The sequence below is a fragment of the Neoarius graeffei genome, chromosome 12, assembly GCF_027579695.1.
Source record: "Neoarius graeffei isolate fNeoGra1 chromosome 12, fNeoGra1.pri, whole genome shotgun sequence".
Lineage (NCBI taxonomy): Eukaryota > Metazoa > Chordata > Actinopteri > Siluriformes > Ariidae > Neoarius > Neoarius graeffei.
The window spans coordinates 55,281,034-55,300,730 of record NC_083580.1 but is presented as its reverse complement, the minus strand read 5'-3'; the positions used below and the strand labels follow the sequence as shown (position 1 = coordinate 55,300,730).

General features: G+C 43.0%; 1 protein-coding gene across 1 annotated transcript in view; it reads left to right on the top strand.

Moving 5' to 3' along the window:
* Window positions 1-18,425, top strand: part of xrra1 (X-ray radiation resistance associated 1) — a 32,810-nt gene extending 14,385 nt beyond the window's left edge. Inside the window, exons 8-17 of the mRNA XM_060935092.1 lie at window positions 6,758-6,837; window positions 6,953-7,023; window positions 7,140-7,205; window positions 7,316-7,409; window positions 7,497-7,615; window positions 12,404-12,688; window positions 12,953-13,112; window positions 13,195-13,310; window positions 15,623-15,728; window positions 17,510-18,425. Coding sequence (XP_060791075.1) covers window positions 6,758-6,837; window positions 6,953-7,023; window positions 7,140-7,205; window positions 7,316-7,409; window positions 7,497-7,615; window positions 12,404-12,688; window positions 12,953-13,112; window positions 13,195-13,310; window positions 15,623-15,728; window positions 17,510-17,652 — 1,240 coding nt within the window. The 3' untranslated portion in view covers window positions 17,653-18,425. The remainder of the gene's footprint in view (window positions 1-6,757; window positions 6,838-6,952; window positions 7,024-7,139; window positions 7,206-7,315; window positions 7,410-7,496; window positions 7,616-12,403; window positions 12,689-12,952; window positions 13,113-13,194; window positions 13,311-15,622; window positions 15,729-17,509) is intronic.
* The last annotated feature ends 1,272 nt before the right edge of the window (window positions 18,426-19,697 follow it).

Here is a 19,697-nt window from a genome sequence, read left to right as displayed (position 1 = left end):
ACCTTTTTTTTGTGTTCGGGTAGCCTATAAGGGCGACTACGCACTACCACCCCCGGGGGCGTCTCGATGTGATGCTCTATGAGGTTAGTGCGACCGGGCAGGGGCGAGAACACATCCGAAAACTCGGCCTGCAACTGGGCGACCTCCGTGAGTTGGGTCAGGGAGAGGTGGTCTCCACAGGGGACCGGAGAGGTACGTGATGCCAATGTTCCCTTTTGAACCTCCGGCCCCAGCTCCGCCTTCTCCGGAACCACCGACACCAACGCCACGGGGACCTCCTCGTTCCAGAGTTTAAGCAGATTGAGGTGGTAAATCTGTAGCGCCCCACCCCTGTCCGTTCGCCTCACCTCATAGTCGACGTCCCCGACTCGCCGTGTGACCTCAAAGGGTCCTTGCCACTTGGCGATCAATTTGGAGCTCGACGTGGGCAACAGTACGAGTACCTTATCTCCCGGTGTGAACTCTCTAAGGCGCGTACCCTTGTTGTACAGGCGGGCTTGCCGTTCCTGGGCCTGCCGCAAATTCTCCTGAGTTAGGTGGGTGAGCGTGTGGAGTTTTGCGCGCAGGTCCATAACGTACTGAATTTCGTTCTTACTTTGTGAAGGTCCCTCCTCCCAATTTTCCCGCAGCACGTCCAGGATGCTGCGCGGCTTACGCCCATATAATAATTCGAACAGGGAGAACCCCGTGGAGGCTTGGGGGACCTCTCGCACTGAGAACAGCAAGGGTTCGAGCCACTTATCCCAGTTACGTGCGTCCTCACTTACGAATTTCTTAATAATATTTTTGAGGGTGCGGTTGAATCGTTCCACTAAACCGTCCGTTTGTGGGTGATACACGCTGGTGCGGATCAGCTTAATCCCCAATAACCCATACAGTTCACGCAGTGTTCGTGACATAAACGTAGTGCCTTGATCAGTCAGAATCTCTTTCGGGATTCCAACTCGGGAGATGACGCGGAAGAGTGCCTCGGCAATACTGCGTGCTGAGATATTGCGCAGAGGCACTGCTTCCGGGTATCGCGTTGCATAGTCCACCAGAACTAATATAAAGCGGTACCCTCGTGCTGACCGATCTAATGGCCCAACGAGATCCATCCCAATTCTCTCAAACGGGGTCTCGATTAACGGTAGGGGGCGCAAAGGCGCTTTTGGAATGGCCGCTGGGTTTACTAACTGGCATTCGCGGCATGCCGTACACCACCTACGGACATCGCCGCGAATCCCCGGCCAATAGAAACGGGCCATTATTCGGGCTAGTGTTTTATCCTGCCCCAAGTGTTCAGCCATGGGATTAAAGTGAGCCGCCTGGAATACCAATTCCCGGCGGCTCTTCGGAATTAAAAGCTGCGTGACGCGCTCTTTAGTTTGAGTGTCCTGCGTCACTCGGTATAATCTATCCTTCATAATCGCGAAGTAGGGGAAGGACGGGGTGGCGTTCGGCTGGAGCGTTTGACCATCGATTACTCTCACTTGGTCAAATGCATGCCGCAGAGTCTCGTCTTGCGACTGCTCTAATGGGAAATCCGCGAGGGATTCCCCAATAGAGAGAGGAGGAGCCGGCGGCTCCTCACTCTGACGCGGAGATGACGTAGACGGCTCTGTGACAGCTGCTCCCACCAAAGCGACACCGGGACCTCCCCCTGTCAAATGGCAGGACCCACTCTCGACTAGGCGTGTCATTAAACCCCGAAATCCCGGCCAATCAGTCCCCAAAATTAGAGAGTGGGTAAGGCGAGGATTAACCGCCGCCTTCACTATAAATTTTTCCCCTCTGAAAATAATGTGGACCGACACCAAAGGGTAGCTGTGAACATCCCCGTGCACACATAACACCTTCACCCCTTGTGCTCCCCCCAATGCCTCGTTTTGAACCAGGCTTTGGCGAATTGAGGTCTGATTACAACCAGAATCCACCAACGCCTGATATGTAGCCTCTTGGATACTCACCGGTATGCGATACGCTCCGGCCCGATCGAGGGCGGCCTCTGGCGCGTCGGGGATCCGAACCACCGCGCCCACTTCCACTGCCGTGCACTGCTGTTGAAGGTGGCCCGGCTCCCCGCAGCGCCAGCAAACCGGCCCGGGCTTTCCCTCTGCACCAGTGATCTGGGGCTCACTCACCTGAGGTGGGGGAGAGACAGACACAGAAGGGAGAAACGGGAGGGCACCGCGGGTGCGGCGGGCCGGCTGGGGGGGTGCCGGCCCCCGTCTCCGCGGAGGGGGAATGGGGCGAGGACGGGACACAGGAGGAGGGGGAGAGAGAGAGAGAGAAGAGGAGAGAAGAGAAGATGCCATCTGCTGTCCTGCCGCCGGGACAGCCGCCAAATGGTCCTCCGCCAGCTCGACTGCTCGATCCAGCGATGCCGGGCGGTGGCACCGGACCCACTCCACAGTTCCTGCTGGCAAGCGAGCGACGAACTGTTCCAGCGCCACCTGGTCGAGGATTCCTTCGGCGTCGCGGTTGTTGGCCCTCAGCCACCGCCAGCAGGCGTCTCGGAGCTGCTGGCCAAATGCGAACGGCCGGCCGACTTCCTCCAAGCGCAGCGCGCGGAAGCGCTGGCGCTGCTGTTCTGGGGTGCGCCCTACGCGCTGGAGGACGGCCCGGCGGAGGTCCGCGTAGGCCAGCCGGCGGTCGGCAGGGAGCTGTAGCGCAGCCAGCTGTGCTTCTCCCGTGAGCAGGGGGAGGAGGCGCGCCGCGCGCTGCTCCATCGGCCACCCCGAGGCTTCGGCGACCTGCTCAAAGAGCGTGATGAACGCCTCGGGGTCGTCCTGCGGGCCCATCTTGGTGACGGTGAGGGGAGACGGGCCCGCGGTAGGAGCGCTGGTGGGCCCCACCGACGCGAGGAGGTGCCGGAACGCCTGGCGATCTTCTTGTTGGGCCAACACCAGGGCCTCGAACCGCTCTTCTTGCTCCTTTCGGAGGGTGAGTAGCGCCTGGTGCTGGCTTTGCTGGGCCGTGGCGAGGGCGTGGATCAGTTCAGCGAACAGGGAGGACTCCATGGGGCTGAGAGGCTGCTGTGCTCCAGGTCCCGGGTTTCGGCACCACTGTAACCGCTCTAACGAAGGGGTGGAGCACAGAGGACGGCAGGACAGAGATGAGGTTTGTAAATGTGGCTTTTATTGCTACACTTTTCAGTGAACAACTTCCCACTCCGACACACACCCACACACAACCTGCGTCTGGTCTGGAGATGAGCTACCTCCGCTCTCACTCTCCCTCCTCATATAGGGCGCGGTCACTGGGAAGACACACAAACACAGGTTAATTGCTCTCAGGTGAAGTGATTCTGCCACTTACCTTCCCTGACTCCGCCCTCCTGTCACAGACCGGCGCTTGACCACGCCCCCGCTGCCACAGGTACGTAGAGCTATAGAGTGCTCCGACATGATGCTAAAAATAGTAACCATGCGGTCTGCATGGCCATCTTGGAAGTGACTCGAAGGGGTGGAGCACAGAGGACGGCAGGACAGAGATGAGGTTTGTAAATGTGGCTTTTATTGCTACACTTTTCAGTGAACAACTTCCCACTCCGACACACACCCACACACAACCGGCGTCTGGTCTGGAGATGAGCTACCTCCGCTCTCACTCTCCCTCCTCATATAGGGCGCGGTCACTGGGAAGACACACAAACACAGGTTAATTGCTCTCAGGTGAAGTGATTCTGCCACTTACCTTCCCTGACTCCGCCCTCCTGTCACAGACCGGCGCTTGACCACGCCCCCGCTGCCACAGGTACGTAGAGCTATAGAGTGCTCCGACATGATGCTAAAAATAGTAACCATGCGGTCTGCGTGGCCATCTTGGAAGTGACTCGCTCCAGAGCGCTCATAGAGTACACATCATAGAGTACACATTCATGATAATCATAAATGTAATCATAAAGTCGGCGTGATATCAGTCATATATTTGCTTGTGAAAGCTTGTTTCTCAAAGCAAACACGGAGGGAAAGCTAACTTAGCCAGACAAGTAGGCTACAGATTGTCATTTGCTTACGCTGATGTAGGTTATCAAATACTTTGCTTCATTCAAGGATAAAACTAAGAAGCCATAAACTAGAAGATGTGCCTGCCAATATTATCCTAAATGTATCACGGATCAGGCATAGTCGTAAGCTTATTATGTTAGCCGTTTGCGTGCTCCATTAGGAACTATGTATTCAGTGTAGCATACGGCTTACATGATATAAGCAGTGTTTACACATGCAAGACAACAATACACAATATTAAAATATTGATTCCGTAACATTTTGAACAAATACGGGTTGACCTACCAATCCTTGTTATCCAACCTTGTGGTGTTCAATGCTGGGCTGTCTGCCTGTCCGCTGTCCATCTCGGGGTCGGAGTCGCTCTCAGATTGCACAGTAACAGGTTCAAACCTGTACGGTTGGATGCACCCGTGTTCGTCATCACTTGATTCTTCCGATCTATCCCACTCACAACACAATTCTAGACTCCCAGAAGAAGAAGAGCTAGAGAGTTCACCGGCGTTTTCATGCGCCATTTCCATTGAGTAGACAGCCAGTGAACCGCAGCGTGTTCTTCCGCTGACGTCACAACATGGCTGCGAGCCACGGACCCAGTTTTCTTGCGCTGTGCAATTAAAAGTTGGATATTCGCGTAACAACAGCTTCTTTTCACGTAATTATAACAGAAATCTAACATAGTTAGTTTTTTTTTTTCCTTTTTTTATCAGACATCTAATTTTTGGGTTTGTTTACCTGACATGTTTCGACGTACGACTGTCGTCTTCCTCAGAGTGTCACCGGATGTTAATTGGTGACGCATCTTTTATCAGCTGCTGTTTCTGAAGGCGTGGCCTTCCTGTCTGGTTTGACAGGTCGGTCACGCCTTCTACTGTCTGTTTGTCCCCTGCAAGATGGCACTCCAGGTGTGGGAGAGCATGTATGCTCCCTCATCCCGGTTGATGGTCCTCGGGCTTCGCTTACGGATCTCCATGGCCTCCCTGATCCAGCGCTGATGTTTGTTATCTTCTGTGCGGATGACTCTGGCATTCCCCCAGTCCATAGCCAGAGTCATCCGCACAGAAGATAACAAACATCAGCGCTGGATCAGGGAGGCCATGGAGATCCGTAAGCGAAGCCCGAGGACCATCAACCGGGATGAGGGAGCATACATGCTCTCCCACACCTGGAGTGCCATCTTGCAGGGGACAAACAGACAGTAGAAGGCGTGACCGACCTGTCAAACCAGACAGGAAGGCCACGCCTTCAGAAACAGCAGCTGATAAAAGATGCGTCACCAATTAACATCCGGTGACACTCTGAGGAAGACGACAGTCGTACGTCGAAACATGTCAGGTAAACAAACCCAAAAATTAGATGTCTGATAAAAAAGGAAAAAGAAAAAAAAAAAAAAAACTAACTATATTTAATATAAGACATAATGAACGTAATCGAAAGAAAAAAGAGAAATCTAACATGTTTGCCATGTTGTATAGTTTATTTAAGAAATTGCATAGAGTCATGTTCATGTCATCAGCCCTTTAAAGATACAAAAAAATTTACCTCTAGGGTAGCAACACGGAAAGGTTTATTTTAGTACCTCTTTTTCTAAGTTCTGAAATGTATATGCATTTATATAATGTATATAATGTATAATATATTTTCATGGTTCCTTCAGAAATATTATTTGAGGCTATGATTGAAATACGTAACTAAAAGGAAGAACAGTACCTAACACCTTTTTCCTTCTTGTTATTTTTAATATAAACAAAGTGAGGAATAAAGCAGGTAATGTGCTGTTATAGGAAAATAATCACTGACAGAGTGGTGTGATGTAGTCCAACATGAAGCAGAGTTACTGTTACTACCAACTACTCTTAGGAAGCTGATTATTTTATTATAACACAACATTTCAAAGGGTTTTATTCTTCTTGTACCACAGCAGTTTCCCAACAATTTTTAATTCATTAATGATCAACGCATTGTCCTTTTTTTATTCATATATACTTACGTTTAATCTCTCATCTCATCTCATTAGCAGCTATAAACAGTTGTTCCCTTACCAACCTCTCTTTTTTCACCTCTTTAAGTTAATAAGAAAAAAAATACAGCTTGTCATATTACCAAAAAAAAAGTATTAGCCAAAGTGTATTCATATAAACTTGCCATTTGAAGCTGTTATAGGACATGAATCACCTTCTGTCCAATCAGAACTGAGCGTTCAACAGAGCTGTGTTATAAATATATTATTATGTTTAAGATTATATTATATTATCTCATCTCATCTCATTATCTCTAGCTGCTTATCCTGTTCTACAGGGTCGCAGGCAAGCTGGAGCCTATCCCACCTGACTACGGGCGAAAGGCGGGGTACACCCTGGACAAGTCGCCAGGTCATCACAGGGCTGACACATAGACACAGACAACCATTCACACTCACATTCACACCTACGGTCAATTTAGAGTCACCAGTTAACCTAACCTGCATGTCTTTGGACTGTGGGGGAAACCGGAGCACCCGGAGGAAACCCACGCGGACACGGGGAGAACATGCAAACTCCGCACAGAAAGGCCCTCGCCGGCCACGGGGCTCGAACCCGGACCTTCTTGCTGTGAGGCGACAGCGCTAACCACTACACCACCGTGCCGCCCTATATTATATTAATATAATTATTTACACATTTGTAATTATTACTCACACATACCCATTCAGTATAAACATTCATATTGTTTATTTATTTCATAGCTTATAACAAAAAAAACATTAATAAATTATATAATTTCAGGCTTCAACATTTAAATTTAGAAGGAAACTACATATCTGAAGTCCCTTACCTTCAACCTATGCCACCGCTACAGGTGCCAGGTACTTTAAATCTGGAAATAAGTGACTACAAAAGTTTACATCATATTTAGTTAAATATTAGTCAGTTGGGAGAGCTTAACTTTGCATTAATTCTCTCTTTTTTGTCCCCACTCAGGCTGCTCTAATTCCAAAGTGAACCGACAAAAGCATTTTAATATGGAGACTGTTATGGAATCACCACAGTTGGTAATAATATTATGATACATTATAAAATGCCATGCATATTATATACATTATATAAGACATCTATTTTATTTTCATTTTCAGTAGACTTTTTGCTCTTGACTTGCCTAATTTTTTAGGTGGATGAGGAAGATTTCTGTGCACCATTTCCAGAGCTTCAATATCTGAATCTGGCAAACAATAAGGTATGTTTACCCCCTGCTTCCAGCTGTCACAGTTGTAGTGTGTGTGTGTGTGTGTGTGTGTGTGTGTGTGTATAAGAGAAGTGGTAACTATTCATTTCATATTTTCCCAGATATTTGAAGAAGAGGCATTATTGGCAGTGGCATTGCTTCCTTTACTCAGTGAACTTGTTATCCACTCAAACCCACTGACTACACAGAGGCGTGGTAAGCTTTTTATTTGTACCACTTTGTATTTTTTGTTGTTGTAATATTAATTTTTTAATGCATTTTTCTACTCTTTCTATGTTTTAGGTGACCCACCAATGTTGACCTGGTTTCTTCAAGACAGACTTGGTATTAAAATGAGACGTAAGAAGTCACCTGATATTGTAAAACCACATCTTTTGCTCCCTGTCAACCCGAAAAGAAAGGTTATTTATCCGTTTATGGATCTAATATTGTTTATTTTCATTATGCCAGAGTCCCTGATGATTTCATAAATCTGAATGGTTAGAAGTTATAAACTGTTAATAACAGCAAGTCTGAGAGTAGCTGAAATCATGGAGTTTTTTATCTCATCTCATTATCTCTAGCCGCTTTATCCTGTTCTACAGGGTCGCAGGCAAGCTGGAGCCTATCCCAGCTGACTACGGGCGAAAGGCGGGGTACACCCTGGAGAAGTCGCCAGGTCATCACAGGGCTGACACATAGACACAGACACCCATTCACATTCACACCTACGGTCAATTTAGAGTCACCAGTTAACCTAACCTGCATGTCTTTGGACTGTGGGGGAAACCGGAGCACCTGGAGAACATGCAAACTCCGCACAGAAAGGCCCTCGCCGGCCACGGGGCTCAAACCCGGACCTTCTTGCTGTGAGGCGACAGCGCTAACCACTACACCACCATGCCGCCCTGGAGTATTTTATATTATAATATATTTTATATATTAATGTACTTGTCCTAATTCATTATAATTTCAGTATGACAGGCATACAGTTGTGTTAGAAAAAAAACAGTATAACATCCGTAACCTGATGAACCACTGTTATTAGTAGTAGTGATATTTCTGCATGGCAAATAATTTACTTTTAGATGTAGTAGTGCAGGCGGCATGGTGGTGTAGTGGTTAGCGCTGTCGCCTCACAGCAAGAAGGTCCGGGTTCGAGCCCCGTGGCCGGCGAGGGCCTTTCTGTGCGGAGTTTGCATGTTCTCCAGGTGCTCTGGTTTCCCCCACAGTCCAAAGACATGCAGGTTAGGTTAACTGGTGACTCTAAATTGACCGTAGGTGTGAATGTGAATGGGTGTCTGTGTGTATGTGTCAGCCCTGTGATGACCTGGCGACTTGTCCAGGGTGTACCCCGCCTTTCGCCCATAGTCAGCTGGGATAGGCTCCAGCTTGCCTGCGACCCTGTAGAACAGGATAAAGCAGCTAGAGATAATGAGATGAGATGAGAGATGTAGTAGTGCAATAGAAAAACAACAGACCCAACTGTCATGACATGCACACTGCTTGTTCTGAGAATCGATTCATTCATTGAAAGGGGCATGTTCAAAATAACAGCAGTGTGGAGATTAATGAAAGAATTAATTAATTCTTTGAAAAAAAACAGGTGTTATTAAAGCAAGATGGCCTTTCGATTTAATAAAATCGGTGAAATGTGTTTCCCTCTGAAATTTGGTCATTGTGATACATGTTTATTTCTGTAATGCCTAAAAAAAACCCAGGCCATTCTGTGGCTGGGAAGTTATTTAATTTGAGGGGATTCCCTAGCAAATAATGTGGATGAAATCGCTCGCTTTGTGCAGTCAAGCAGACAGAGGAAGTCCGTGTGCGCATGCGCAGGTTACCTTCTTCTTCTTCTTCTTCTTCTTCTTTTGGGTTTTATGGTAGCTGGCATCCAGTGTTGCATTACTGCCATCTACAGGTTTACCTTGACCGTGCACTGACAGTTACATCATTTTCTCACTAAATGAACAGCTGATCACACTAAGGTGCTCGCTGACCGCCGATATTTATTAGTTTGGTCGTGTGTTTCCTTTACTTCACAACATAAATGTCTTTTCTTCTCGCTTTCTGTTACTGTAGTCAGTCTTTCACATTTCATTCATATGCTCACATCCTCCATTTTTCTCTCCTGTTTCAAATTTGTATCCCATAATGCCTTGCGAACGGGGAAAGCCCACCACGTGTAGCCTGGGCCCGCCCATCCTAAGCGTGACGCAACATGAGGGCAGTCGCGTTAGCCAGACTACACCACGTGATGCATGACGTAGTATCTTGAATTGGGTCATGGTGAAGCAGGAAAAAATAGTGTGGCCCTAAATTCATTAATTTTTTTTTTAAACCTAATAAAATTGGAAGTCTGTGATTCGAATTCAGTAGCTTTAGGGAAAATTATTTTTATGACCTACACTTGAAAAATCTGAAAGGCAGTCTACCTTTAATTGTCCTTTATTTAGGAAGAAGGGAAGCAAAGATTCCATACATTGTTATAAAATATACTTCCTTATGAATTGCTAAGTAAAATGGGCTGTTCTAAACATTGTTCAGGGAACAACGTAATTTGATTAAAAAGTTGATTGCAGAGGGGAAAGTGTATAAAGAAGTGCAGCAAATTATAGGATGCTCAGCTATAATGATCTCAAATGCTTTAAAATGGCAACAAAAACCCAAAACCCAGGGAAGAAAACAAGCAACTACTGTTAAAACAGATCGAAGAATCGTCAGAATGGCAAAGATTCAGCCAATCATCACCTCCAGAAAGATCAAAGATGATCTAAAATTACTTGTAAGTACTGTTACTGTAAGAAGGTGTTTGATCGAAGCTAAGCTATCAGCAAGAAGGCCCCATAAAGCACCATTGTTGAAAAAATGGCACGTGCACAATCGGTTAGAATTTGCCAAGGAACACATTGATTGGTCCAAAGAGAAACTGCGTAACATTCTTTGGACTCATGAGAGTAAATTTGTTCTTTTTTGGGTCTAGTGGTCATTCACAGTATGTAAGACGACCCCTGGGTACCGAATTCAAGCCACAGTACACTGTGAAGATGGTGAAGCATGGTGGCGCAAAAATCATGGTATGGGGATGTTTTTCATACTATGGTGTTGGGCCTATTTATCGTATACCAGGGATTATAGATCAGTCTGAATCAGGGCTTTGAACCGGTTCAAGGAACGAAAACGAAAACCGGGAACTTTGTCTATTTCACATGGAACAGAAACGAAACCAGAAACTTTATTATTTTTTATGTTCCGGAACAGAAACGCTTATTAAAAATAATGGTAACCGGTTAATACCGGTTTTTATTTCGTTCCTCAAAGTTTCCGTAGCCTACAAATAAAAAAGTCATTCTTCTCCTGTGCAAGTTTCTATGACCCGCTGGGGTTCACTTCCTGTGTGACGTTCGCTGACTGAATGGAGAGAGTGGGAAGGTGGACTGCTATCACGTCTCCACGTGATAATAAGTGAGTAATTGCATTACTGAGTGTCTGAGCAAAGAAGAGCCTGAACGTTGCAACCTCCCTATTGGCTGTTTGTGAAAATGTATCAATTGTTGCCCTTCCCACGGGAATCATCGCGGGCTCGAGAGACGAGACCTGACGAGTTAGTTCGTTGGTAGCAGAACAAAATGTCTGGACACAAATCGGGTTTTCAGAAAAGGAAAGAAAATAAACGGAGGGTCGAAAATACAAAAAAGGAGGCAGAAAATGCAAAACGAGTTTTAAGGTAGGACAAAAGGTTACTTTTCTGAGGCAGCCCGCCGTGGCTGCAGGCTTTCAATTGTGTCATTGAATGGTTACTTTTCTGAGGCAGCCCGCCATGGCTGCCTGCAGGGTTATTTATTATAGCCCATTTAGTTAAAATAGTTGATCTAAAATGTTTATAGTTATAGTTATGTGATGGTTGTCCTGATTTAGACTGATGGTTTTTTTTTTTTTGGGGGGGGGGGGGGTTGCGCGATGTTGCACCCAGGTCCAAATTAGGGCAGAACCAGCCCTGGCTACATTTCAGGTGTAGTTTGTTTTATGTATGTATGTACTTGCATAGATGTGTACTTGGTCTTCCAATATGGCGCCTAACAAAATCTCGCAGCGCGGTGACGTCATGCGGTAGCCCTCTATAGGGCCTGACTAGCCTTTGGTAACACACTAAACGAATTATCTTTCATTTTTGGCACTTTTTCTGTTTGTGTAGATGGGAAGACATACTGAGAATCCAAATCGCCAACATTTGAAATAATAATTGTTTTGAATTATTTCTTGTCTTATTTAATGAAGGTTGTAATAGAATTAGCCTACATTTGGCTTAAGCTGGATGAGACAGAGACATAATTTTATAGCCATTTGTTAAACAGCTGACAGGGAACGTAATTAACCGTTCTGGGAACGAAATTTTTTTTGTTCTAACCGGTTCGGGAACGTCTATTTAATGGTGGAACCCAAAACCGGAAACGTTAAAATTCCGTTTCTGTTCGGAACGAACCAATCGGAAAAACATTCTGGTTCAAAGCCCTGGTCTGAATACATCAAAATACTTGAAGACATTATGTTGCTGTATGCCGAAGAGGAAATGCCCCTGAAATGGGTGTTTCAACAAGACAACAACCCCAAACACATGAGTAAGTGAGCAATATCTTGGTTCCAAAAGGACTGAGTGGCCAACTCAATCCTCTGACCTCAACCCCATTGAAAACTTGTGGGGTAATATTAAAAATGCAGTTTCTGAAGCAAAATCCAAAAATTCACAGGAACTGTGAAATGTAAATCATTCATCCTGGGCTGAAATAACTGTTTAGAGGTGCCAGAAGTTAGTTGACATTGTTGAAAAACAATGGTTATGCAACTAAATATTAGTTCAGTTTGAGTTTTAAGAGAAAAATGTCTACACTGCTATTTTTTTGAACAGATTAATATTCATTTTCTTTGCTTCCTGTAAAAGAATAACACAGACTTGATAAAATTTGTTAATGCTTTGATTTGGAATTGAATGTGTAATGTTTCCACTACATTTGAAATATGGAAATAAAAGCTATTAAAATAGTTCACTTTATTCAGTTTTTTAACACACTGCTATTTATTTGAACACATCTGTAAATTACTTGAATATTGCTAGTTGAATCTGCCCATTATTAATCAAGTGACAAAACCTGATAGTTATAAGTGTTAACTAACATCAGTGTTACATTGATCTTTTCCTCTTACAAATGCAGGTAAAAACTAAAATCCCAAGGGTACCAAAGGTTTCCTTGATCACAGCAGCCTTGTGTGTTTCAGAAATCCCTTCTACAGACAAAGGTACTAAAACAAACAGACCTCGACCATCAGACTTCAAGTCCACTGACACGTTGCTCCCCAGCTCCTTACAAACTAACAATAAGGACATGGAGAAGAAGAAAGTTGTCACTGCTTCCATTGTATCAGAGCCTTTGGAAAGGGAAAATTTAGAAATACACAGTGAGAGTCAGCAAAATGAAGAAGCAATCTTTGTAACAGAGGTGATTTAACTTTAATTATACACTATTATGAGAAATGGAACAGCTAGAACAGTTGGAGTATGAGCAGAAGTATTTAATTATCTAATTAATTAAGCTTAAGTCTGTATGGCAGATGGGGCAGAACATTCCAGTTAAGATTGTTAACATCAGACACAATTTAACTCTCTATCACTATTTGGTTTTTGGGGATATCGGTATGAATTGCAAAATTTCCAAGATTCTAAAAGTGCTACTCATATTTTCTTTATTAACATAATACCCCAGGTAAATTATTTGCTTGAACCTGAGTATCAGGACAGAACAGAGGAGACAGTGGACATCACCAATTTTGGGAGGAATGATGCCAAACAATACCCAAAGAAACTCCTTGGTTATGAAGCTCTACTAGATGATAATCTGGACTTGGACATGCCCAAGCCTGTAGGTAAGTAATGGCTTAATTAGACTGTGATGGTGTTGTAATATTTAATGAGGAAGTGTTTATGGATTTTTAAATGATTTGTCAGGAATTCAGCAGACTGTGAGGGCTCTGGAGTACACGCTGAAGAACCTGCTTGTGTACAGAGATTCCAAAGCAAATCTTGATCATCTACAGAAACCGTATAAAGAGCAACCAAAAAGAGTAAGAAACTTTATATTCTTTAACTTTATATTCCTGCACATATTCAGTCTGACACTGTTGGCACTGATGTTGAGATTGCCTCACACAGTGTCCCTCTTTGATCAAGTTGTTGGATGAAATAGTGAAAGGGACTTAAACAATTTAGCTTGTAATCAGATACTGTCAAAATGTTTGCAATATTTGAATAACCTACTAAAAAGATATTATTAAAGAAATATTTAACTAACAGAACTGACTGAATTAATCAGACATTATTTCCCCACCAATGTTAGCATGAGTCAAGAGATGATGATGAAACTTGTGTGACCTTTACCTCTGGTGATGAGACAGACTGATGTGATTGGTACAGATAATCAAAGTGAGAACCTGTATAATTTTCCATTGTAAACTTCCATCCATCTATCCATTATCCATAGCCGCTTATCCTGTACAGGGTCGCAGGCAAGCTGGAGCCTATCCCAGCTGACTATGGGAGAGAGGCAGGGTACACCCTGGACAAGTTGTCAGGTCATTTGCAGAGCTGACACATAGAGACAAACAACCATTCACACTCACCTATGGTCAAATTATAGCCACCAATTAACCTAACCTGCATATCTTTGGATTGTTGGGGAAACCGGAGCACCCGGAGGAAACCCATGCAGACACAGGGAGAACATGCAAACTCCACACAGAAAGGCCCCTGTCGGCCACTGGGCTCAAACCCAGGACCTTCTTGCTGTGAGGCGACAGCGCTAACCACTACACCACCATGCCACCCCATTGTAAACTTATATTCCTTTAAAGTTTAACAGTAATATTGTTTTTTCAGAGATAGATTAGGTTATAAATGCAGAAATAGGTGGGTGCCTTATCTTTAACTAATCTCTGCCTTTTCATTCTTGGGACTAACCACAATTTAAAAGAACTTTATTAAATTTTACTAAATAGGATACCGATTTCAGTTCAGGAAAGTGTAGTTTTCAGTACTATGTATGTATGTCAAAATTGAAGCATGTGAACAGTTTTCCTGCACCACCCATATTTGGGACAATTAACAGATGCTTATATGCTATAACAGAAGTGTCTGAGTCTACTCCCATATGGCTGAACCTTTGCACAGTTAACGCAGATGTCACTGATCACACACATCACCCAATTTAGATAGATTCCATCTCTCTAGGACTGAAGTTGGCCATCTTGTGCTACAGCATATTACTTGGTTTTGCAGGATTTACTCTTGATTGCTCTGGTTTCTTCTAAATCTTTATTTACCAAAAAAGTTGCTCAATGGTGCCATCTAGTGGTTAAACTGAAGGGGAGCTCAGTGGAGATGAGCTCCCCCATCTTCAAAAGAAGAATGCACATGCGCACACACGCATATCCAGAGCAGTGGGCAGCCATTCTAACAGGGCCCGGGGAGCAGTTGGGAGTTAGGTGTCTCACTCAAGGGCACCTCAGCCCAAGGCCGTCCCATATTAACCTAACCACGTCTTTGAACTGTGGAAGAAACCGGAGCACCTGGAGGAAACCCACCCAGACACGGGGAGAACATGCAAACTCCACACAGAAAGGCCCCCGCTGGCCACTGGGCTCGAATCCAGAACCTTCTTGCTGTGAGGCGACAGTGCTAACCACTACACCACCATGCCACCCAGTTGTGAACACAAGCTGGGTTAAACTCTGATGTCATAATTTGATGAAAATATAGACCATAGTGGGTCCACAGGGCCTTTCTGTGTGGAGTTTGCATGTTCTCCCCACGTCTGCTTAGGTTTCCTCCCACAGTACAAATACATATGGATTAGGTCAACTGGCTACTCTAAGTTGTCTATAGGTGTGAATGTGAGTTTGAATGGTTGTTTGCCACTGTGTTAGCCCTGCGATAGGTTGGTGACCTGCTCAGGCTGTACACCTCTTGCCCGAAGTCAGCTGGGATTGGCTCCGTCTTCCCCTGCGACCCTGATGGATAGGCAGTATAGATAATGGATGGATGGATGGATGGATAATGGTGATGATGATATCATACAGTTTCACACTGAAGTTCATTTGACATTACTTATCATGGTTTGAGGTGCTGGTGCAATGACTAAAATATTCAGTTTGTGAATTATGCTCAAGTGGTTCTAAGCATCCCCTAACTGTTAGCTGATTGACTACAGATAAAAAGACCATTGTGTGTTCTAGATTTTTGGCTGACCTGCTATAGCAGTTGTTAAATTAAAAAGTGTTAGTGTATACCATAATGGCCTTCCTATCTGAATAATCAGTGCAACTAGCATTGCTGATTTCAGGGTTTTGTTTTGTCTTTTTAACAAGTTCTCTTTTTCCAGATAAGGAATTTGCTTCCTGCAAGACCACGAAAAACAAAAGGAGAGAAAGTTAAAGAAATTCTCACAGAAATGAAAGAAAGGAAAACAATAAGTGAAGTCCCTTTGGGTAAGCTTCAGTATCCACTTAGACCAAACAGTACATTTTTCTCAGTGTTGCCAGTTCTGTGGTTTTCCTGAAGAATCTGATTCATTTTAAACTGCTGTTGCTAGTTAATTGTTTTATTTGCAGGTTGGGGTTTAGGGATTTTGCTTACATTAGATTGATTATAACTGTCTGTAAGACAGCAATTGCACAAGCATTGGGCATAGCCAAAACAATTTGAAATATCCTGAAAAAGAAAGCAACCACTGGGGGGTGTCGTGGCTCGGGTGGATGGGGCGCCATACTGTGGGTCTGGGGACCCGAGTTCAATTCCAGCCTGAGGTCGTTTCCCAATCCCTCCCTGTCTCTCTCTCTCATTTCCTCTCTCTGCACTGTCCTATCCAATAATAAAAGGTGAAAAAGGCCCAAAAAAATCTTTAAAAGAAAGAAACCATTGATACACTAACAATCAGACCTAGAGCAGGTCAGCTAAGGAAAATAACAGCAGTTGATGACACAAATGACATTGTGAGAGCTGTGAAGAAAAATCCCCAAAACAAGTCAGTGCCATCACCAAATAATTCCACAGGGCAGGGGTGAAGGTATGCATTTCACCTCCTGAAGAGGAAATTGAAAGGTGCATGCACCAGGTCTTTTATTCTTTATTTATTGGTGGTTCTCGCAGTCATATTTCCTTTTCTGACTTATGAAAATTCAACAATTTAACGGTCCAACTTGTGTTCCGAAACCCATTGTAATGAGGGAATTATTTATTCTGCTATCTATAAATATATGTTCTGATCTTTTTGTAAAAACTCTTCTGACTAAAAAATAAACATTATTTCTTACTTTGCATTTTGAGTGATGTGTATACCCTCTGCTAGCTAATGTTTGTTGCATCAAGGATGCATGTTATGATCTTGGTTCGGAGACTTGATATGTCTCCGGCTTAATCAGTAAACAGCTGAAAGAAGCTGTAGTAAAAGCCTGGAAAATCATCACACAAATAGAATGCAACAGTTTGGTGATTTCAATGGTTGATGACTTGATGCAGTTATTGCAAGCAAGGGACATACAGTCAAATATAAAGTCTTAGTCATAAAGTAAATTGCAGTAAATACCTGTTCCAATACTTTTGCTCACCTAAAGATTGGGTGGTCTGACACCAAAGGTGCTTTCAAGTTGTTTAACATGTTTAGATGTAAATAGCATGAAATGAAAGCTGAAATTCTGTTCTATTAGCTTATATTTATCTTTTGATCTCAAGCCCAAACGTCTTCAATGTATAGCGAAAAGAAAAAAGAATTGGCTTTGCCATTCTAGTACTTTTGGAGGGAACTGTAATTTGTTGAGTCAGAACATTTACACTCTATGTTGTTGAATATTTATCTTGTTGCACCACTGGGCCTGGTCAGGTAAGGTTACACAAATGTAATAATGGCAGATCTGGAGACTGAAAACGATCCAATAATAAATATGCTTGAGTCAGAGAGGATCTGTTGGAATTCTTAAGAAATATGTTTACTGGAAAGTGCTCTGTTTGGCAATGCAGCTGTTCTTTTATTATCTCATTACTTATCAGAGCAGTCAGTGTATGATGGACTGAGCTGGATTCATGTTGCACAATTCTTATTGCTATTTTGCTATGCTGAGCACACTAGACATTTTGAACATCAGTACCTACAAGAGAACAAGAGAACAGTTATGACAAAGTTGTTGATTTTAGACTCTATTTTGTATAGTGTGATCATATATAGAATGTATATTTCTTATTTATTATTCTTATTGTCCATTTCTTTACACAGATAATGTTCTTCGAGGCAAAGCTATATCCAGGAATGAATATGAAAAAGCACTGATATTACTAAAGGATATGAAGAGCAAGTACAAGATGATCCACCTGAACTCAATGGAACAAGCAGCACAAATTGAGAGCAACTATCGTTAAAAGGAAGAGTAAGGGAAAATCCACTAAAATAAATCAAAACCTTAATCAGGGATCGGTAAAAACTTTTTTTGTGTGTGTGTATTTTGTTGGTCCAAGAAGTTATTTTTTTCCAAATTCATTTATACCTCAGCACTGTTGAATTTTTGATTCTGATAGATATCAGAATCGGTGTCACAGGGTGTTGATTAATTTTCTGTAACTGCAGCTCTGAAAGTAGTGACAGCTATAAGGCAAATAATTTTCTTTTAATGTGCTCATTCAAATAATTATCTTGTTTATAGTAATAACTACTCATGGAGTTGTATGGCAGATGCTACACATAAACAATAAAAAAAATGTGTGTAATTGCTGATACTGTGACATTTTCTATGAGGAGACATTTATCTAACATTTTTGGGAGGGGTCTCTAGTGTCAGTACTTCATAACAGTTAGGTGAAATGCTGTAACTAAGTTTTCTGACACAGAATACACTTCAAATCAGGCTGCTTTTCATTTTGTGGTTTGTTGATAACATGACAAGCATGGGATTTATTTATTTATTTTTGTCTAATTAACTTCAAGAGAGAAGGAAAAAGATACTGGTGACAGAAAGACTGCTATATATTTATAGTTGCTGTAATATCATACGGTAGAAGCAGCTTGTTTCACAGATGTTCCACAACATCAAATGTATACATAGATAAAATGTATGATATCTAATTCTAAACTTAATTTTAAAAATTGCTAGCAAATTGATGTGGTATAAGCATAATAAAACACTTGTGCGTGTATTGTCATAGGAAAATAATCAACTTTAGGGTGCTTTAATTAACTCAACTTCACATCAAGTTACATCATAACAACTTGTTATTGATTGTTTTTCTATAACAGCATGCCCTCAAGTCTTATTCTTTCCTTATTGATGGTTCTTGCAGTCACATTTCAATTTCTGACTTACAAAAATTCAACACAATGTTGCCACTTCTGTTCTGAAACCCATTGTAATAGAATACCTATTTTTCTATCTATAATTATCTGTTCTGCTGTGTTCATCAAAGCTCTTCAACAAAGCTCTTTCATATCTATTCTAATCACTGGAGTACATTTCTGGGCCTGGTATCTGTTCTGACTAAACAAAAAATAAACATTCCTTCTTACTTTGTGTTTTGAGTGTGAATTGTGTAACCTCTTGATAGGTTTTGATCTGTCTGTACTGAAGGAGGTTGAATTGACAAAGTATGATCTAAGAATGTAGCCCTCTGCCACCTAGGAGATTCTGCCTCACGGATCGATCCGGGAGCAAAGAGTCACTGACACAGACACAGCTGTTCAGAGATGTTTCTCAGTTTATTGTAGGACAAACGTTAGTATATATTCACATTCAAGGGTGTGTTGTAGCTATGTGATTGGATGATGATGATGTGATTGATGAAGCTAAGTTATCTATGTATGACAGGGTAACGTAAATGGGTGATGAAGCATTACATCACTGGTTTAGACTACACTACTTTATGAAAGAAGAGAGACCTTATGTACCATTACATCACCTGTTAGGATCATAATCTTATGAAAGAAGAAAGACATTACTGGTCAAAATAACCTTCATTAAGTAGAGAGCAGAATGTGTGAGCAAAGATAAATCTCAAGGCTTTTACTAACCAAAACAAATAGCAATCAGAACAGCCTGTACCAGTTTCAAGCATGCCAAACAGACATCTTTATCACCTCTGTTAGCTTATGTTTGTTGCATCAAGGAGAAGTGTTATGACTTGATCTGTCTCCAGCTTCATCAATGGCTCAGTGTGTGCAAATACATTCAAAGACATAAAAAAGATGTCTAGATTTTGGCTAGTGAGAAATATTTTTCTTTTGAGGACACAGAAAAATGACTTGTGGCCATATAAAGATTGCAAACTTAATATAGACCAAAATATGACATCTGTTTAGGGCTCATTTTTGTTTTATTTTACTTTGCATTGGTTTGCGGGGAGGGCAGCACGGTGGTGTAGTGGTTAGCACTGTTGCCTCACAGCAAGAAGGTCCTGGGTTCGAGCCCAGCAGGTGA